Source organism: Glycine max, chromosome 5 (genome assembly GCF_000004515.6).
Source record: "Glycine max cultivar Williams 82 chromosome 5, Glycine_max_v4.0, whole genome shotgun sequence".
Classification (NCBI taxonomy): Eukaryota; Viridiplantae; Streptophyta; class Magnoliopsida; order Fabales; family Fabaceae; genus Glycine; species Glycine max.
The window spans coordinates 28,924,072-28,947,169 of NC_038241.2; the positions used below are offsets into that span (position 1 = coordinate 28,924,072).

General features: G+C 36.2%; 1 protein-coding gene across 1 annotated transcript; it reads right to left on the bottom strand.

The window, feature by feature from the left end:
- Nucleotides 1-9,861: 9,861 nt before the first annotated feature.
- Nucleotides 9,862-13,056, bottom strand: LOC100791324 (uncharacterized). The gene is made up of 3 exons (XM_014776029.1): nucleotides 11,857-13,056; nucleotides 10,945-11,694; nucleotides 9,862-10,761 (listed from the first exon to the last, which is right to left on the bottom strand). Exons 1-3 carry the CDS (start codon nucleotides 13,054-13,056, stop codon nucleotides 9,862-9,864), a joined length of 2,850 nt encoding a protein of 949 aa, XP_014631515.1.
- Between the last annotated feature and the right edge of the window lie 10,042 nt (nucleotides 13,057-23,098).

The window sequence follows — 23,098 nt, forward strand, 5'->3', positions numbered from 1 at the left end:
AATGTGCCCTGCATGTCATGCACATTAGATACGTATACACCCAAACATCATTTGAAGTATGTTTGTTAAATAACACTTACTGATGGAAGTAAGGTCCAATGTACACCTCTCGGTCAGATTCCTTAAGCCATCTTTGAAGATATTGTTCGCATTCGCTGCGTCTATCCTTTGAACAAACCAACGACTGTGGCTCAAGGAATGCATACATGAAACCTTGACTGAATATCTGACTCCACTCATGCATATACCTATTCACATGATTTGAAAGTATTGTAGTGGATCATGATATAGAATGAATGAGGAATAAATAAATGAAGGATTTCACTTACATTAACCATAATTGTATGACATATATGTTCAGACTTTTGTCTCCTGCTATTATTTCACTAACATCTGAATATGTGATGAATATCGATGCAGATGCATCTACAATTCCAAGAAAGCTCCCATCAAAGTTGATTTCAAGTGGGTTGTCGTAAATATCGAAACTGTACTTTATCAATCCACGCAACGGATCATCTGTGTCCACATTAGCTGGCTTCGGCACATGTGCATCCTCGTTGTGTGGAATACTTTGTGGATCCTACATGGTTAATGAAAGTGGGTGAGTATTTGTACTGTAATGTATGAATGTTTTACTTTATGTATGTCAAATCAAACATGTTACCTCATGTAATACAGCTTTCACAAGGTGTGTGGGCCAAGCTACAAATGTATCGACGGCCTGCTTCACATATTGTATTTCTGAGGTGGCATAGGGGACCTCAGCCTCAAGATCAATAACTGTTTCTACACTTACCCTGACAACATCATCTGCATATGCCACTGTGTGTATGATTGAATCCCCCTCCATTATTTTCCCCATGGCCACCAACCCTAAATGAACCATAAACAAAGCAAAAACTAATGCATATAAAACACAAACTAAATGATGAACAAAACACAAACCAAACCCAACAATTACAGCAGCAAGAAAAAACAAAAGTACGATTAAATTGTAAGTAAGGTAATATTTCTACAAACCTTGTTGTACCATCCTTAAGCTGCACATACAGTCCCATCAATGGTATGGCATCAGCATGATGTTCTTGTGAAGCCTGGACATTGGTAACAACATTACTTCCCTGTGTGCTGACACGCGCACCTACTTGTTGTATGTCCGGCTGAATTTAGAGTAGCTCTGGGGATCCTTTATTTGACAACTCTTTTTTAATAGCCTCTTTCAATGCATTGGTCATTATTTCCAAGCTCCTTTTATTTTCCTCTTCTAGCTGAGTCCTCAATTCTTCCTTAATTTGAGTCCTCAATTCTTCCCTAATCTGCCCAATCATGTCTTCCCTAAGCCTTGCAACAACTTCATCTAGTTGTTGTTGGCTGATGGATGTGGACGAGCTGCTGCATGTCCTTGATGCCCTTCTGTAGTACTGAGTAATAGTCACACCTGAGCCTGCTGCCCGAACGCGACCCCCATGGTCAGGTCGGCCAATGGCAGTGTTCAGTATGTCTTGCCGACCATGGGGTACAAACGAACCCTGCGTTACCTGCTCTTCTAAGGAGTCCTACACAAAACAAGTGATACAAAAATACACAACGTGCAGTCATTGTCATTACAAAATACTTAAACATTTGAACATTGCAACATATTGGTGAACCTACTATTTTATCTGCAATTTCCTGTGCGGACTCAGATGTCATATTGCCAACAGCCCTGGTCCGAGCAACCTTCCACTTAACATGTCTTTTTATTGAAGATGGGGGTTCATCAATGCTTGCTGCATTTTCACTCAACAATGCTTCCTCTTGTATCCTTTTTCGTTTCTGGTCTAACAATTTCTTCTTAAGCAAATCATATCCCCCACGTGAAAGTATGTGGGGGCAGTCGTTGTGTTTTTGAATTGATTGTGCTCGTTTCCTAATACCCTGTAATGTGACATACATAATTGCGGAGACTTTTTCCAAATTAAAATAATCAAATTGGTAAACAAATATTCATTTTAAGTTACAATAAACAAATTCAACTAACCTCCCAGTTAGGTGTGAGCCGGGTTTCTTCAAATTGTTTCCATGCTTCAGGATCTAGTCCATATTTTGTCACAACATCTTGCGTTTGTTGACCTTCACTCTTAGCAAACACAAATTTGCTAGTCAATGTGGACTTAAATTGCCGCCATCTTGTCGCTACTGTTGACATAACCTTCGTCTTCACCTTCGTAGCTTCTGCGATATCAAACTTTGCCTACATAAATACATTAGTCAAAATAAAGGGTTAAAGGCAGCCAAATGTATATCATTATACAATACTAGCAATCAACAAGTAGTCAATGATAATGTTCTGCCACAATACACCCAATAAAACAAAAACATGCAATCAGCATATAATGTAAGTTTAGCATGCAATGACAGCCTTCAAATTTAACATCCAAATTGAAGAAATAATAAATGAAATATTTTTTTTTTCAAACTGATAACAGTTATTGCCTTAAAGTATGAATTCCTATCAAAACTTGTTTTCATGGTTTGTTAAGAACATGGTTCAGCCTTCGCAGAAACTGTCAAAACTTTAGCCAATATGAAATATGACAAATGACTAGGAAGAAAATTTATCTTTTTTAATGTCTGATTTAGAAGCGATTAGCTCGGCAAGACCGACGAACATCAAGGGATATACCTAAATTCATATCTAACTTTCCCATTTGCAGATCGTGCTTTTTAAAACAAGTCCACTTATTAGGCAGCGAAACAAAAATATCGTTCAAGTCATACACCATATACTCAAATAGCAAGTAAATAGATGATTCAACAACATATTGTCCAACACTTTAACTCTATATGATATAAATCTATGAAGCTGTAATAAATTCAAATATCATTTGCAAGGGATGAAAGAATGTTGACAAGAGTAAGAGCCAAAGGATATAACAAAATTTTTCAAAGCTTAATCGTAAAAGTAAAAGCTAAAGAAGATTCAACTAATTTAGACTCCAATTAACTCTTATTTCTATTAATTTGAACATAAATTGAACAAGTAATGGTATATGTAAACTGAAATTCTCATAACATAATTTGTCTTTTGTCATTTCAGACTATCAGCAACTTGTTATTCTTGTTCCCTAATTACTAGCACCAAATCCTTGCAGCATTTCCATGTCATTGACACGAGTGCAGGGCTTCAGACCTTCAGACGAAGTCTTTTAGGTACGTGGGACTCACAATCCTCTTTTTAGTTTTACTCACTAATTGCACCTCTTTGTTTGGTTGGTGTACCCCTGTTGTTGCTACTGTAGCATCTTCTTGTTGACTTGCTATGTTATCCCCTGTATTTCATGAGCTGTCACTTGCCATATTCTGTAGTTAGTTTTAATGATTGACTGCATTATAAAAAACTAGAAAGCAACTGTGTGTCTTTGAAAAGGAGATGAATTAATGAATACATTGTGATCTTGTTTCAATTCTTTTGTGGACATATTGCAGTAGAGGTGTTCAATAGTCTACTAATATTGCACAAACTGGTTTAAGTCAGCATGCTTTAATTTGCCCTGCGGTTTGTATGTGGTGTGGTGGATCGGCTGGTTTTATGTATTCACTTGGTGGGTCCTAGGCTTTTTTGCTTACTCTGAGTTTCATTTACCAAATTAGTGCATTGCATATAGTTTGATCCATATGTAGCTTTTCTAAAGTGGCTAAATAAATCTAATTTTATCTTTGATTCTGTTGTAATGTGTGTTAATTTGGTATTTCCAGATGATGGTGGCATAATATTGTTTCAGCATATTAAATAATTGTAGAGAGAAATTATTGAAAGATATGAATGAATTGGGATATGTTGCCCTTGGGGCAAATGATTTCAAAAGGAAACTTTACAAACTACTAGACTAATGGAAAATCAAAAAATTTCAACCATAGGAGGGCATAACAGGGTATCTAACAATACACCCAAGCACATCGGGGCTGTACTTAAATTTTCTTCAAACCCAGCCAACTTCAAAATTATTAAAATCCATAGAATATAAAGCACTCCTTACACTGCTTTCTCAATCACAAAAGTCTCCGTAAACCGTTTACAGTTATTCCTATTTATATGCAGTTGTTGGTCTACAATTCATAACCAAAACCCATCCTTAATGGGCTTAATTAGTTGCAGGTGCATTCTCCTTCTTTTCCTACATGACGAACTAATGCCACTAACTAACTAAAAAACTAACTATTCCACTATGGGTTATCTAACAGAATATGACTATGGTCTGTATCTAAACAAATCTCTACTAATGTGTGCACTGCCAAACTAATTGCATTACATTTCTGTCTATCTAGAATAGCATCCTAGATATGAAAATAGATACTACTAGAGATAGCACTGGTAGAACATAAAAAAAACTGATATATTGAATAATATCACAATAAAGCACCCATATATATGTTGATATCCTGTACTGTCAAATCAGACAAAGAACTCATATGACTGTGTCTCATTCCTTATACAGTAGCCATAAAGCCAAATGAAAACAACCTAAGACTAAGGCCTAATGATTTCAAAAAATAATACATTAAAGTACATGCTTCTTTTACTTATTTTGACAGTCTCATGCTATCATATATAAACATATTATGTGTAAAGATATTATTTTGACAGTCTCATGCTTCTTTCATGTTTTTTTTTTTGGCATTCAGCCACAAGTGTTTTATTTTTGTATCCTTATACAAATTAAATGACTTGTAATTAAAAATGTATGTGTCTTGTAAAATAATTGGTGCAATGGCCTGTTGAAGAGTTAAACACTCTCAGAGGCAAAGAAGTTAACATAGACAATCAAAGGCTTGAGAAGGGAGATTATAGTGAAGTAAAAGGAATCACTACAGCCCAGGTCTAATTCTTAATTATGCATTAATGATTGTATGTTCATACACATAAATACATATCACGGTATTATATAACTGCAGGCACATGTTAAAAAATTGTGTTATTATAAATTTATTAATATTTATAAAAGTAAGTTAAAATTAAAAATGATAGGTATCGCAATTTGTGACTAGCAAGTCATTTATATTATCTGTATATCACCTTTAAATTCATATTCATATTAAAAAAACGACCTAAGTAGAGTAAAAAATTAGATATTGAAGTAAACTTGTAATTAAAAAAATACCAATTAACTTCAAAGTTACATTTTAAATGACTTGTTTAGTTGTTATTCCTTATGGTTCGAGTAATAATAACGATAACAATTCAGCCTAAATTGTTTCATATTGATTTTCTTTTTTGCAGAAAACAAAGAGGGAAACGAGCAACAATTTGAAGGTTGTACATTCAGGAACTAAAGAATTCAAAATAGCTAGTAATAAGAGGGATTTGTTTTTGGGATTTTCTGAGCACCAAGAGGGGCTACGCAAGAAGCTTGCACTTGAGGAGTGAAGCATATTTGCAGTTAATGAACAACTTTCTTAACTATTTGTCGTTCAGATTGGATTGTTTCTTTTGCTAATATGTAAATATAAATAGTATAAGGCTATGGCTTATGGACATGGTCTTTTTTACCCCTAACAATCTTAGAAGTAAATATAGACCATGTTTTTATGCCATAGCCTTATACTATTGTGATTTACATATTAACAAAAAGAAACAACAAAGTCTGAAAGGACAAATAGTTAACAAAGTTGTTCATTAGCTGCAAATATCCTTCCCTCCTCAAGTGCAAGCTTCTTGCGTAGCCCCTCTTGGTGCTCAGAAAATCCCAAAAACAAATCCCTCTTATTACTAGCTATTTTGAATTCTTTAGTTCCTGAATGTACAGCTTTCAAATTGTTGCTCGTTCCCCTCTTTGTTTTAGGCTAAAAATCAAATCAATATCAAACAGGTTTTTCCAGCAGAGATTTTCAGAACCTATGCAGTGCAGGCCACAACTGAATGGGATATCCTTTAGTAACATTGGCCAGCAGCAAAATCAGATGTTGGTGGGTAATTTTTATGAGCAGGAAATAAGGGCTTTCAACAAGGCACTACTTGGAAAATGGAGGTGGGAGATGCTTCAGCAAAGTAACAAGTTATGGTCCAAGATACTGGATTCCAAGTATGGTGGATGGAGATCATTGGTGGAAGGCAGTAGAAGGAATAATGAGTCAGGTTGGTGGAAAGACTTAATGGAGGTTACACATGACCAACAGATGAATTCTATCCTCCAAGATGGCACTACTTGGAGGGTGGGATGCGGGGATAAAATCAAATTCTGGGAGGACTCATGGGCTGGACACGGAGAGGCTCTAAAGATGAAATACCCAAGGTTGTATAGGATATCTCTTCAGCAGCATAAACTGATTCAGCAGGTGGGAAGTTTCAATGACTCCTCATGGGAATGGAACCTCTCATGGAGAAGGTCTTTGTTCGATAATGAAATCGCATCTGTTGCAGGTTTTTTGGAAGAAATTTGTCAGATTACAATCCAGCGACATATAGCAGATTGTTGGAAGTGGGAAGCAGAGCCTAATGGTTGCTACTCTACAAGGAGTGCATATAACATGTTACAAGAAAGTTCAGTGGGAGCAAATCCGGATGAAGCACTGCAGAACCTTTGGAAATTATAAATCCCATCCAAAGCTGCAATTTTTGCTTGGAGACTCATCAAAGATCGATTGCCGACTAAATCTAATTTGAGAAGGAGGCAAATAGAGATAAATGACAGCACATGCCCATTTTGCAGAATTCAGCAAGAGGATGCAGCCCATCTCTTTTTCAATTGTACCAAATCTCTAGCCTTATGGTGGGAATCCTTAGCGTGGACTGTAATAGTTGGGGCATTCCCCATAATCCCTAGGTACCATTTTCTGCAGCACCAAAATGGGATGAATGGAGGGAAAATAAACAATAGGTGGAAGTGCTGGTGGGTAGCCTTAACGTGGTCAGTGTGGCAGCACAGAAATAGGATCCTATTCTCGAACAAACCATTCAATGCTACTAAGCTGATGGATGATGCTTTGTTTTTACTTTGGTCTTGGCTTCGAGCATTAGAGAAAGACTTCACTATGCACTTTAACTATTGGTCTACCAATATGTTTTTCAGCAGATTATGAGGGTTCATTAGCTGTGGTTTTTATATTTTAGGAGGGCTCACAAGCCATGGCTTTGATGATGTATTCTTTTATATAGGGTGGTTCATATCAATCTGAAAGTAACTTGACATGAGGATCCACTAGGATTTCTTTAAAACTTTGTAATTATCGTACCCCTGGTACTCTTATATTTATATACATATCATATTTTGCTGATAAAAAAAAAATCAAACAAAACATGGATACAATTTTCATCATGATTATTACTTGAACCATAACGAATAACATCTAAAAAAGTACTTTAAAATGTAATTTTTTTATTTTTTGGTATTTTTTTAATTACAATTTTACTTCAATAAGTAATTTTTTCATGTACTTAGGTGGAGGATGTTGATGAAGAGAAGGACAAGGGAGAACAAAATAAAAAGAAGATTAAGGAAGTGTCACATGAATGCTCCTTGGTGAACAAGCACAAGGCCATTTAGATGACAAAGCCTGAGGAGATCACAAAGGAGGAGTATTCTGCTTTCTACAAGAGTCTCACCAATGACTAGGAAGAGCATTTGGCTGTCAAGCACTTCTGAGGTGAGGTACAGTTGGAGTTTAAGCCTATCCTCTTTGTTCCTAAGAGGCCACCTTTTGACAAGTTGACACAAGGAAGAAGCCTAACAATATTAAGCTTGGTGTGATTTAAAAGTTGGGATGAGTTAAGAGTTAATTGACAAGAATACATCATCAATTGGAGAAGAGTAGATTGGCTCCAAGCTTTGTTCTGTTCCTTCCCCTCACTTGCAACTGTAGCTTTTTATTGGATGTTGCAGGTTTTGAACTGAAGACTTGAGGCTTGTGACATTTAATTAAACAAGGAAATAACTTCTGCCTGCTGGTACAAACCTTAACAATATTTTGGTTTTTGATTTCCTATTTTCCTAAATAATTATCATCTTGTGTACAGTTTATTTCTGACCTTCAAAGATTTGTATAGAAAACGGTGAAAACAACCAAGTTCATGTCACATTTTAATATTTCTTTGCGAAAACACAGAGTGAAAGCAGAAAATCTGGTAGGAAATATTTATTTTATCAATTAGAAACTAAATTGAGAAATTGAAACCTTTTTTATATTATGTTGGGAATAGCTAATCAATCACAAGGTAATACTTGGAAAAGTAGTTTATCAATGACAAGTTAAAATTGTTAGAACTTCAACCTGAAGAAAGACCCTTCTGGTCTTCTTTGTCCATCATTATTTCCAAACTCAACAAAATAACAGAATAAGAAATTGGAAGAATAGAATTTTCATTTCATTGGCAAGGATTAAACCTGCGTGGAAAAAAGGATCTGATACCTGATTTTGTGTAGAAAAATAACGAAGTTGAAAGAGGAAATTGGTAGTGGTCCAGATATGCAAGAGACTAGAGAGAGTGACCACTAGCACATGGTGGTGGCGTGGGTGTGACAAACTGAGACAGAGACAGAAACAGAACACTTTCCAGAAACATTTAGCGTTGCCTTGAAATTGAAATATGGCAAAAGAGTAAAAGGTAAGAAGTGATACCTTAAATTTGACACTATTGCATAATGTCAAGGATTGAACCAGTGATTGAGGTTTGATGTGGGGCAAAAATGCCTTTAGAGATTAGCATTAGAAGGTGCTATTCTTCCTTCCCAGACTTATCTCAACATGTTCCACCGCTAGTAGTGGATGTTTGGACCACTATAAAACACACACAAGTACACCCATTTTACTATCCACTTATTTCCCAATTCAACCATTTCTCACTCTTTCTCTTTTTCATTTCATCAATCAATTCCTACATTACTCAATCAATACTGATCCATCTTCCACGTATAAAGAACACTTTACAGAAACATTTACCTTATTCAAATAAAATTACTTGCATAAATTCTGCTTATATAAACTAAATCAGCTAATAATAGACTGTCTACTACTACTGTTCAAGAAAGCAAATCAAAGTTGCTGATATTTTAGCAAAACACTGTCTACTACTACTGTTTTACAATTTTTGACATTGTTCCTTATTTCATTGCTATTCTGTTGTTAGCATATACATGTTTCATCCACGTGGTTTAGTTATCAATTTAAATTTGTGAAGTTATTATACACATGATTTGTTCTGTTCTCTATCTTTGATCTGCCAATATTTGTTCTCTACCTCATCTAACTAACTAATATTCATATTTAAAATAAAAACTGCCCTTGTGCCGTTCTTTACAAATATAGGAGTCTAGGATATCAAATCAACTATTCAAATAAAGGACAAGTCATTTAAAATAAAGGGCAGCAAACACGTGTAGAGATTATAAAGGACAAATATTTGTTATCCTCAATTATGTTTTTAACAGAAAAATTGATGGGGAATTCAAATATACTATTTGGTATGAAGGACTTACTAGAATGTCATTCCACACTATGTCCTTTAGCGTTTCAAGTACGTCTTTCCAATTATTGTGGATAATGGGAACCTTTTCTCGTGCCACTACGCCTAGGTAGCTGTGGAACTTTTCACGCATCGGTCCCGATGCTCTCCCGGTAGCGGGATCCACATAAACTGCCGGTCTGGGCTGATCCACGGTTCTTTATGTCAATGTTCTCAGCTGTGTCATTGTTCTACTCCTCTTGGAAGTTGCCTCTGATTGACCATCGGACTGCGGGGGAGACGGCGGATCTGTGGCCATGATCCTGTAAAAAAAATACACAATTAATATTAATCTTCAGATTCACAAATTAACCAAAGCAAAGGCGTACTAGTAAAATAATCATTATATTTACACAATAAGCAAAGCATTACTTTCGCACTCAGCCTGTAGGAATGTTTTCCCATAGACCTTCATCATGATCTACACGATTTGCATGCCCATCATCCACTTCATCAGCTTCATTCATTGAAGGCAATTGTTTTGAAAAACCAGACATTTGACCAATGTCAAGGGTTGACTCATCATTATGGTAATTCATTCCACTTGGTCTTCCTTGAAGAACCACACACAAACTTGAATTACATGGATCTTGTACATAGAAAACTTGTCTGGCTTGTGCTGCCATAATGAAAGGTTCCTCCATATATGTCACCTTACTAAGGTCTACCAAAGTAAATCCCAATGGATTTTGAAACACACCCGTTGTCCCGTTGACCCACTGACACTTAAAAACAGGCACTCTAAATGCTGTATAATCAACCTCCCAAATTTCTTGAATGACACCAAAGTAAGACATGGATGCTCGAATGGGGTTGTTGTCCGATGTACTGCAAAAGTGATCCGAATCAGCATCAACACAGACCCCACTGTTTTGTACCGAAATTTTATCATCTTGGGACTTTGTGTAGAATGAATAATTGTTAATGTCATACCCCTTCCATGTAGGGACATTCAGATTTGGGCCAATGGCTAACAATGTCAGTCTTCTGGAAACAGTTTTATCAGCAAGTATTGTTTGTCTAAACCAATTTATGAAAGTTTTGTTGTGCTCTTGCAATACCCTCATCATGTTCATTTTGGGGTGACTATCTCTAACATGTTTTTTGTGAGCCTCTATATACGGAAACACCTCTGTTGTGTTGTTTAATATATACAAATGTGCTTGTGACACGTCATGTCTAGTCGTTGTCACAACATTGTATCCATGAGTACCCTTGTCGGCTTTTGGCTGGTCATGCCGGGATGCAGGAACACTGACAGGTTTCAATGAGTCAATGTACTGTTAGGCAAACTCAATGCATTCTTCAGAAACGTATCTTTCCACTATTAAGGCCTCTGGTCGATGTCGATTCTTCGTATAACCCTTTAAGAACTTCATGTACCGCTCAACTGGATACATCCATCTAAAATACACAGGACCACAAGACCTTATTTCCCTTACCAGATGAACAACTAAGTGTACCATAATGTCAAAAAATGAAGGAGGGAAAGACATCTCCATTTGACAAAGGACAATGGCAACCTCATCTTCCAAAGCATCCAACTGTTTAGGGTCAATGACCTTCGCACATATAACATTAAAAATGAAACACAAGCGATTGATTGCAACACGGACCTTCTCAGGCAATGTTCCGCGGATTGCAACAGGAAAAAGTTGTTGCATTAACACATGACAATCATGCGATTTCAAGCCAACCAACTTAAGCTCATTCATAGACACAAGACTCTTGATGTTTGAAGAGTAGCCTTGTGGGACTTTCATATTTCGCAAGCATTCACAAAAACTTCTCTTTTCAGCTGTTGACATTGTATAACAGGCTGGGGGCAGATATGTCCTGGTACCTTTTGAGATAGGATGCAAAACCTGACGTATACCCATGTCAACCAAGTCTTGACGACACTTGAAACCATCCTTTGTCTTACCTTTCATGTTTAGGAGGGTCCCAATTAAAGAATCACAAACATTTTTCTCGACATGCATCACGTCTATACAATGCCTAACATGATGATCAGACCAGTACGGAAGATCAAAGAAAATAGACTTCTTTTTCCACATGTTTGAAGTGGATGATGGTTTTTTTTGGGACTTGCCGAACATATTTTTGACATCCTTGACCCGCTGATATACTTCATCACCAGTTAATGGATTTGGCGCGGTTTCATGTTCTTGACTTCCATCGAATGCCTTCTTCAATCGTCGATATGGATGAAACTATTTGAGAAATCTTCGATGCCTAGTATAGACAGTCTTCTTTCCATGTTTAAGTTGGCGGAAACTTGTATTTTGCTCACATATAGGACATGCGTGATGTCCTTTGACACTATATCCACTTAAATTTCCGTAGGCTGGAAAGTCATTTATGGTACAAAAAACCATTGCACGCAACTTGAAAGCATGCTGCAAATTTGCGTCCCATACATCAACCCCTTCATCCCACAATTTCCGTAAATCGTCAATTAAAGGTCTTAGATATACGTCGATATCATTACCTGGTTGTCTTGGACCAGCTATCATCATACTCAGCATAACATACTTTCGCTTCATGCACAACCACGGAGGGAGATTATAAATGAAGAGCAAAACGGGCCACGAGCTATGGTTAGTAGTTAAGGTTCCAAATGGGTTCATTCCGTCTGTTGCAAGACCAAGCCTTAAATTTCTAGGCTCGGCCCCAAAGTCAGGATACAGACGATCAATTGCCTTCCATTGCGGGCTATCTGCAGGATGTCGCATCAATCCATCTGATTTTCTGGTATTTGCATGCCACATAAGGTTTTTTGCATCTTCCCCATTAACAAACAACCGCTTAAACCTTGGTATTATTGGGAGATACCAACACACCTTCGCTGGACGGTGGTTGGCGGCAGATACTAGTACAGTAGAATCTCCGTTGGTCGTTTTGTACCTTGAAACCCCGCACACAGGGCAGTAATCTAGTTCAGCAAATTCATCTCTGTACAAAATGCAGTCATTACAACATGCATGAATTTTTTCGTACTGCATCCCAACTGGACATAAAATCTTCTTTGCTTCGTAGTGATTCTTTGGCAACACGTTATCAGCAGGAAGAATTGTTTTCAACAACATCAGCAACTCACTAAAACTCTTGTCACTCCACCCAAATCGAGCCTTCAAGTTAACTAGAGCTAACACAGCAGACAACTTTGTGAAAGATGTGCAGCCGGAATACAAAGGCATTTTTGAATCAACTTCTATGTTGTCATACAACGTTGCATGTGCCTCTTCAAACCCCTCTTGCCCAAGATCGCGAAGCATATCTTCTATAGGATTTCCACTGGCTGCAGTAACATCGTCAGGCTGTGACATGTCAGCTGTATCGAGGGATTCCCCATGCCATATCCATTTTGTGTAGCTACGAATTATTCCCTCACAAATAAGATGGGTTCTTATGTCATCAATTGTTTGGCGCCTCCCATTTCCACACTTCACACATGGACAAAAAAATTTCCCCCACATAGGTTCCGCTTTACTTTGAGCAAACTGCAAAAACTCTTCAACACCATTCTCGTACTCTTCAGTTATACGTGATGCGTTCATCCAACTTCGATCCATGTTACACCTTCTATGTCAAACGTTAGTGGCTTAGGGATTACTTGACATGCATCACAAGCATAGGGCACCAATTGCAGTAGAAAACACAGCAGCACTGCACCTTTTGTACAAAATGTTGCATTACAAAACACAGCAGCAAGTGGAGTTAGTTGGACCAACAATGCTAACAAGTCAAATGGTGCATGGCTATTTCAAGGGATTTGGCATTTTTCACTTTGTTGGCCTCTATTCTACACCTAAGGTCAACGATGGTCAAATTTGGAGGTTGTCAAACTCATGAAAGACAGCATAAAGGGTTCTTTTACCAATGCTTATAAGAAAAAATCAACAAAAACTGCAGAAACGACAGCATCGAAATTGAATGACGAAAGTGGTGCAATTCAAATTCAGCTTCATTTTTCAAACATTTATAAAATATCAAATCAGCTGAAATTGGGAAAAATAGTCTGTGTCAAACACAATTTTCATAGTTACCAAATTTATTGGGGAATTAGAATCTATTTATAGAAAGGTTTGAGGGGTGATGTGATTGTGGTCCTAGCTGATGTAGTGTATAGGGTTTATAGACTGATGCAGATTGCTTCGCAATCATCGTAGACTTCGAAGTTATAAAGCCTGCGTTACTGCAATTTATAATGTAATTTTCACTTACATTGGGGTGATTTGGCTTTCCACAAATGTACTGAGTACATAACGTAATATGTATCAAACTCACCCGACCGTAGCTATTTCCCTATGGATATTGAATTTTTCTATTAATTAATTTATGCTGTATAGTATGGGATGAGTTAGTAATCAGATAGAAAATTATGGAGGCAATTGTTGTATTTAGAAGTGAGATACCACTTCGTAAGATGAGGGACTGCTAGCTTAGCTCCAATTAGCTGGATTTCTAGGATGTGGAAAGCTCTGTTTGTTTAACCGAGTCCTGTTTAGAAGATCGTGCTTACAGTTTTCCTTGTCCAACAGAGCTGCAATTGGAGTAATTAAACTTGAGACATACCACTTCTTCAATAGTTATTCAACTTGAATGCTCTTCTCCCCCATTAAGTTTGTGCAGATTTCTGTCCATTAAAAGCAGCCTCCTTTAAGTAGACTTTTCATCTTAGTAACAGGAAATGAAAAGTCCCATTCGTAATGACATTTGGAAACTATTACTTTTGTATTTGGAGATTAAGATTATATTTTTCATGTTATCTTCTTCAGACATTTCTAATAGAATGCAATTCCCATACAATTTTCATAGTCTATAATTGCCTCTAGGTTTCTAATTGGGTTAGGTAGAAGTTTTTATGAAGTCTTACATGCAGCCTTAGGGTTTTTTTCCCCTTAAGTCTTACATGTAGGGTTTGTTAGCTCACTTGCTATTATTGATAATTTTTGTTGGCTGTTGGGGCAATCCATTACATCTTTTCGAATCATTGTTTGAGGGCAATTATCGTGGCAGAGGTTCTAGAGGGTCTTGGAATGGAGCAAATGATTCTAAACATGAGTATTACAATCTTGTTTTCAACTTTAAAGAAGCAGTTTTTCGCATAGAAAAATAGATAGAGATACGTCGATTAGATAGCTGTGGAACTTGCAATGGTTCAGGGGCTAAACCAAGGACTACACCATCGTATGTAGCAGTTGTGGAGGTCAAGACCGGGTTGTCTCATCAACGAGAACTCCATTAGCCATCTTCCAGCGGTCAATGACATGCTCTGCATGCAAGGGGACTGGAGAAATTTGAACAACTTGCAATACATGTTCTGGGGATGGTCGGGTAAGGAAATAAAAAGGCGGAGATGAAGAGATTTATTGTAGCCTACTTCAGTACACCTAGTACTGAATTTTATACATAATATATTTGATTTTTGCCGTGCAAAAAAAAAAACAACAAAGGAAGGGTAAATGCCGAGACCTCTTCCAAGAGGTGCAGCATACATGTACTTAAGTTATGGGCTGTAGCTGGTCCACAATACCATCCTCTAATTTCATCTTTTGAACCACAACACTGGGGTTTAAACTATACTTGTACCTATAGTACCTGTGGTACTCTGGTAATTGTATGATATTGGCACAAAAAGACATAATAAACATCATACTAGACAACTCAAAAGAACAATTACACCGCATGAATATCAAGGCATTAGACGCATACATGTTTTCAGGCATCATACATGTTTGTCATTTGTGGAATTTAAAAAACATATTTTAAACTATTACTACAAACAATAAACACACCTACAAATAATTAAAAGAGTTCTTTGGTGATTCTTTGGTGTCTGATTCAGCCTGAAAAATAATAAGACTTTTGTCAATCAACCGCATCTATGACAAACATTTGTGTAATATGTAGAAAATAATTTGCGGCAATCAACTTCATATTATAAAGAATTAAATTGCAAGTGGCTCACTAATGTTTGCTTCTATAATTTATTCTCAATTGTAAGGTTCTTCCCCAGTTTTAGTAACCTTGAATTCAGCACATGGTTGACTTCAAATTTCAGAGGTCTATTTTTGCATGTTTCATATCAGGCCTTGCTGTATATGTATAATTTTTTAAAAAAATAAACCTATCCACCACATTTAATGATATGATAAATTGGGAAATACGTAGGGTCACACATGGTTTTCGTAAAAGGAAGGACCCCATGATGGCATACTTACTTGAAAAAGTATCTGTGTTTGTCTGCTTGACAAATATAGATAGAGTGATAGACCCGCTGAGATATGTTCTAAAGTTTGACTAATGACTTGAATATATGAAAGGACTAATAAAGAATAAAATGAACCAATACCAAAAAAAACTGCAAATATAAACTGTAACTACTAAAAACTAGTCAGACAGGTTTCAATTTTTTTTAAATAAAAAGAATTTACTCAGACAACGCCATTTTACAATATTTTTTCAAGCGGCTAAATAACATTGTTGTAAATAATGTCATGTGTGAACTTAATTTTGAACGTAATTATAATGGTACAAACTTGTGAATGGAATGTCTATTACTGATAGTGTGTAATGTTATTATATAATTTGAGTATAAGTGAATATCACTTTACTAGTTCGACTACTATTTGTGTAACTTTTTAACTTTTTTAGCATATAATGTAATATAAATTACTTAATTTATATCTATAAATTTCATAATAGTGGTTATTCCACTATCTACTATCCTACTATACCAGTTATGGGGTCAAATGCTCTACATCAGTATTGAGGAATTGATAATGATGCTACAACTCTCATTGACCATATTAGCCTAGAAAGGGAGCTTGGACTAGCCTAGCCTGAGTCTAAAGGGTGAAGGTTCCATCTCATGGGGTTAAACTGCTGGTATATTGATGGAAAATTTAATGGGAGCTTAAATTGTGACCAGTCCTGATATCAATTGGTGGGAGGTATTGGTTTGATTGAGTTTGGGATATTGTTGAAAATCAAACTATTGTTCTTATGGAATTAGAGGTCAATTTGCTTTGTTAATAGGGCAGAAACATTTATCAGGCTGGAGGGGTAAACAAGTGAATGTGCAACGGGATGGGTTGAGGTTGAGTATATTTTGGATTCTATATCCAAATGATGCAAAGCCCCAAGCTGTTCACTCAACAGAGGCAATGGAGCCTCATAGGGGGGCACATCAGGTTTGACTGAGTTATATCCGAGTGCCATGGTACACAGTCCTTGAAGCTCTGAACTCAGATGGAGCTTCATAAGGGGCCACATCATGCTTAGTCAAGACATATCTGGACGGTACACTAATCAAATGGTTTTTTTTTCCTAAAATACCAGAGAATGGAGTTCTTGCTTATAGTAATGCTACCACGAATAAGAATCCAAGGAATGTAATTAGAAACCTTGAAACAAACACCCCCTTAGATCTTGGGAAAAAACTGTAACAAATGAATGAAATTAGAAACCAAGGAATGTCTATTTTTCCTTGATTACTAATATCAGCCTCTATTAAATAAAATTTGATTGCATCATACAAAGAAGGATTGGTGTAACAGAGAAGTGCAAGAAGGAAAGCTTTTAGAACCAAATTGTCATACAAGGATGTGAGAAAATGGGCTTGAAAGTAGAGTCTGTGGCTATAAATTCCTCAGCAGATCGCTTGAAAAAGAAGTGGTTAGGAGTGATTGCTGCAGCAAGTTGGAGGACTAAGGTAAAAAATAAACTCCAAATTCAATACAAGGTAACCATCTCAGCATGTGGCTCTCTCAACACTCGTCCTCTAATGATTTCTACTGGACTAGTATGCTACGAAGACATAATTTGCACCAACAAAATAATTAACTAGAAAGTAAAAGTTTCCAGTGCAAACCTCCTATCATTTATGCTAAAACACAGTGCATGATCCCATCTTCGCCATCAGTCTGTGACAACTAAGAATCCAACGAGCCTGAAGGTGTTTTGGGCCCTAAGGTTATGGGCCGATCTGAATCTGTCACAAAGGTCTATGTTAGAAGAAAAGTGGTGCTGCCTAGTAGGGGACAGGCCCAATATCCTAAGAGTCCAACTGTGAACTCAGTTACGGGCTTACAATCTGTTTGCATACCTTCAGATCAAGAAGAGGAACTGGAAAGGCAATATGCCCTGGTAAAAGACCTGGGATTGACCCATGGGGGTGCTGCTTCGAAGGTCCAGCAGTTCATGAAGGACATGGACACCAGACATAACAAAATGGCAGTTGAGATTCAAGAGGTTTGGGGATAAAGTAAATTTTTGGAAAGACAAATGGCTAGGGGAGGATTATACTCTCCAACAGAAATACAATCAGGTCTTTGTCATCAATGAACAGCAAGTTGATCTCATTTCAATGATGGGGAATTTTGACCAGGACAGGTGGAGGTGGAACTTCAAGTGGCGAAGGAATTTGTTTGATTATGAGAGTGATCAAGCTGTGAATTTTATGGACGAGATCAATTCCATACACATTCAGAGATATGTTAAAGATGTCATGTTATGGAAAGCTGACCCTAGTGGGGTGTATACCACTAAGTCTGCTTATAAATTACTGATAACACCTTCTACACCAGCCTCGGATAGGAGAACATCACAATTACTATGGCATATGAAAATTCCTCCAAAAGATGCAGTTTTCACTTGGAAGCTTTTTAAGAGACAGACTCCCCACTAGAGCTAATCTCTCAAGGAGAGGGGTGATCATTCAGGATATTGCTTGTCCTTTATGTGGTGATGAACAAGAGGAGGTGGGGCATCTATTTTTCAATTGCAAGAAGATAGTAGGGCTATGGTGGGAGTCCATGAGCTGGATTCAGGTTATGGGACCTCTCCCAGCTTCTCCAGTGGACCATTTTCTTCAGTTTTGTGATGGTTTTGGAGCAGAGAAAAATCATAGTACTTGCTGTGGATGGTGGGTTGCTTTGACAAGTACTATATGGAAGCATAGGAACTTCCTCATTTTCCAGGACAAACCTTTCGAGCCGCAGAAGGTCATGGAAGATGCTATGTTCTCAATTTGGTCTTGGTTAAAGGCTAGACAAAAAGGCTACAACATCAGTTTTAACCATTGGTCTTCCAACATCTCGGAATCCTTTGGTTAACCTGTATGGGATAACCTTTTTAGTTGGGATAGCTTGGGCTTTTTGGAGGGCAGCACCATTGGTGCCTTGTATTTCCTATATCCAGTACCACTTGTACTATTTTTGCATATATTAATATATATCTATTTTTGCGTTCCAAAAAAAAAACTAAGAATATAGTCAGATTTCAACTCATGTAAGCAGACAAGAAGAGACCTATCTTTAAATAGGCCAATGGACCTCTAAACAACCTAAGTTAGGCATATGAGCCAATAGGTTAAAGCATGTAAATAGGTCAGTAGTGCATGAAACACTTTTGAAAAACATGTGGACCTGTTAACAGTGGCAATAATCCAAAAAGCTTAAAATACAAATGAAAAGGGAGTCAAATGTAAAGGCAACAAAAGTGACATTTACAACCAATAAAATATGAATGATAATACTTGATAAAAGGGGCTGTCTATGTTTTGATAACCATAGGAAAATAAGAATGATAGCACTTGATTGATCCAAGAAAACCTAAAAACAAAATGTTGTATTGAAGTGGAGAAGTTGTGATGATGTTTATGTAGAACAACAGAAAGGCAGATAAAGGTAGAGCTATGCTACAAGCCTAGAACAACACATGAACAGAAAGGCAGTGCCATATGGAAGGTACAATTGTTGCCACGGTTCAATGGCTGTAACTGTCAAGAAAATCTGTGGCACATTCTAGCATTATTGGAGTTCTATACTTTCCTCATTATGATGCTAATTCCTTACAACTATAGTACTATTTCTGATGAGCCATATGATAGTGCAACTTCCACTTCCTAGATGTAAAGAATAAAAATAATCTACAAGCCTAGTAAAAGGGAAAATCATTTCGAAGAGCCCAAAAGCTAATCTTTCAAAGAACCATCTATTGGCTAAGGCTGGCATTTGGCAATATATCGTGTCATTACTCAGATTATAAAATTCACAATTTGTAAAACTAATCTTTTGGTCTCTGCCAATAAATTCTACGAATCTTGAAGGCTTATTTACAGGGCTAATTATTGCTAAACTATGTTCTATTTCTTGTTTGCTAATTTTACAAATATCTTCTACCAGCATTATGACTAAGACTAACAAAGAAAGCAAAATGTAATGGACAACAATCTGCAGAAACACCAAAGATACACCAACTTACCAACCAATAACAACCCATAAGAAAATTATTTTTTTTAACCATTTCTAAACGCACAATCAAAATTAATAATCAAAAAGTACCTTGTGCTAGCAATAGATGCAGAAGGTGGTTCAGTCCTTATGGTCTTCAATTTAACCTTCTTGAGTAACTCTTCCAATTGATCTAAGTTCCTCTGAAAAATGTAACAAAATTAATTCAAACCCAGAGTACACAACACAAATAATTATCCAACTCGAATAGCAGTTCTTGGACTCTTAGTTTCAGAAAAAGCTTAATTACTCCAATTTGCTGACTATGTAAATGAGTGAAGAAACTGTAGACATTTTTGATCCGATAACCACGTAAGACATGTTTCCACAAAGAAAATAAAAGCGAAGCTAACTTTTTCTGACTAAGTAGAGAAATGCAAAAACAACACATAAAACATGGAAATACTTATAAAATCAATGATTTTAAAGTGCATTAATTGCACTTTTACACGTAAACAAGAAAAAGAAAATGAAAAAACACATGGTCAAGAAAAAAAAACAAAAAACAGGTTAGGGTGTTACCTCGTTTAATCTAACCACGTTCGGATGCTTCAGCAGCTTCAAGGTGGATATTTCCCTCTTTATCTGCTATGAAAAAATGAAGATGAGAAAACTGATCTTTTGTATTAATTTGAATCATAAATTATAAGCAAAGAGAGGTAAAGAAACAAACAAACATAAAATTTGCACAAAAATTGCAAAACAAAACCCAATTACACTGTAAGAGTGTAGGACCACCTAATTTCCAGTCATTTGTGCCAGAAGATTTTGGCACATTTGATTCATGCTTCTCATTGAACTGTTCCCATGAATTGGGACAAAACCCAAGTTTGAAAACTCTCAATTTGATCTTTTGTATTAATTTGAAAACTTCCTTTTGTCATTTGAATCCAACAGGTTATGCATATGTAATAATGGAAGAAAATAATCGAAACCACAAATGCATATGTAATAAATCCAACAACCTATGCTCGAAGTGCACCAATCCAGATAAGAAAAACGCGAAACCAAAACAACCAAAAACATCAACTTCCTTAGTACTTTGACTTAACTAAACCCTTTGGCCTTCAAATCCTTTTCGCATATTCAACGATGACATTGTTAGGGCAACTCAAGAAGTCGATAATCACATTTTAAAAGTCTTATATTATCAAACAAGAACTCAAAAACTTATATTATCAAACAAGAACTCAAAAACTTCGACATCCTTACCTTCACACTAGCAAGGTGGCGACACCACTCCAAAGGGCACGAGATCGGATACGTGGTGGTGGTCAGAACAATGGCTAGGGTTTTTCTTCTTGGTGGTCGGAAACGCAATGTCAGGGTGGGCACGACGGAGTCGTCGCTGGGATGACTTCAGGCAACAGAGCGCATGCGCATTAGGGTTTTGCTATAGCTTTTTCGAGGACGCGAGAGTGTTCAATCATCGCGAAACAAGGAGTATTTAAAGCACAAAATTAAAGACGGTGCACACGTAACACCGTCTTTGTCTCTGACCACAACTATGATGGTGTCTATAAACACACCGTCTTAGATTAGTTCCACCAAAGCTACAAACGCGGCGTTTAATTGAAACGTCGTCGTATACGAAATGCGCCGTATATAAAACTTATATATTTATGGAAATGCCACCGTGTGCACTACTACGTCGGGTTATGTACGATCGACATAGAATGTGCGTCGTAAAATAGAATATTTTTAGTAGTGAGCTTGTTGTTTGTCTTCTTTATTTCGCACTGTTTCCTCCTTATCTTGAGTCAAGTTGGTGGCCCCTTTATCATTTTCTCCCTCCTTCATTGTGATGGTGAACCCAATCAAAGGAAATGTCATGTCATCTACAGTGCTGATGAATGTTATTGTACCCTTTTCCACACTCTTTTGTTGCTCCTTTAGAAATAACTAGAGAGACGCCCGTGCCGATGCACGGGCTCATATTGATATTTAAAATTTTATATATAAAAATTATTACATCTATACACTTATATAATTTTGTTTATTTGGATAATAATAATGTTTAAGTATTGGCAGAAAAAAATACATTAAATAAAATATAAATTTGAAACATGGATCAAGGTCTTTACCGTAGACTTGTTAATGATATTGCAAATGAAGTCGTTCGAATTAGTTTGAATAGCCATAGAGACTCAGAAGGAGACATACACATTTTTGTTATAAACATTAACTTTTTTTTATCAATAGTGTTAAAATTCATAATGAAATGATGGAAAATTTAGTTTATTTGTATAATAATAATGTTTAAGTATTGGCAGAAAAAATACATTAAATAAAATATGAATTTGAAACATGTGCCAAGGTCTGTACCGTAGACTTGTTAATGCTATTGCAAATGAAGTCGTTCCAATTAGTTTGAGTGACCATGGAGAATCAAAAGGAGACATACTCATTTTTGGTATAAACATTAACTTTTTTTATCAATAGTGTTAAAATTCATTATGAAATGACTAAAAAATTAGTTTATTTGGATAATAATAATGTTTAAGTATTAGCAGAAAAAATACATTAAATAAAATATGAATTTGAAACATGGGTCAAGGTCTGTACCGTAGACTTGTTAATGATATTGTAAATGAAGTCGTTCGAATTAGTTTGAGTGGCCATGGAGACTCAAAAGGAGACATACTAATTTTTGTTATAAACATTAACTTTTTTATCAATAGTGTTAAAATTCATAATGAAATGATGGAAAATTTAGTTTATTTGTATAATAATAATGTTTAAGTATTGGTAGAAAAAATACATTAAATAAAATATGAATTTGAAACATGTGCCAAGGTCTGTACCGTAGACTTGTTAATGTTATTGCAAATGAAGTCGTTCCAATTAGTTTGAGTGACCATGGAGAATCAAAAGGAGACATATTCATTTTTGGTATAAACATTAACTTTTTTTTTATCAATAGTGTTAAAATTCATTATGAAATGACTGAAAATTTAGTTTATTTAGATAATAATAATGTTTAAGTATTGGCAGAAAAAATACATTAAATAAAATATGAATTTGAAACATTGGTCAAGGTCTGTACCGTAGACTTGTTAATGATATTGTAAATGAAGTCGTTCGGATTAGTTTGAGTGGACATGGAGACTCAGAAGGAGACATACTAATTTTTGTTATAAACATTAACTTTTTTTTATCAATAGTGTTAAAATTCATAATGAAATGATGGAAAATTTAGTTTATTTGTATAATAATAATGCTTAAGTATTGGTAGAAAAAATACATTAAATAAAATATGAATTTGAAACATGTGTCAAGATCTGTACCGTAGACTTGGTAATGCTATTGCAAATGA

Excerpts from the sequence above, each read along its gene's own strand:
- LOC100791324 (XM_014776029.1), bottom strand. The coding sequence starts at position 13,056 with ATGGATCGAAGTTGGATGAACGCATCACGTATAACTGAAGAGTACGAG. Across the intron at positions 11,695-11,856 it reads CTTTCAAGTTGCGTGCAATG|TTTCATCCATATCGACGATT; the intron begins GTTTTTTGTACC and ends TTTCTCAAATAG. Across the intron at positions 10,762-10,944 it reads CTTCATTTTTTGACATTATG|TACATTGACTCATTGAAACC; the intron begins GTACACTTAGTT and ends TTTGCCTAACAG.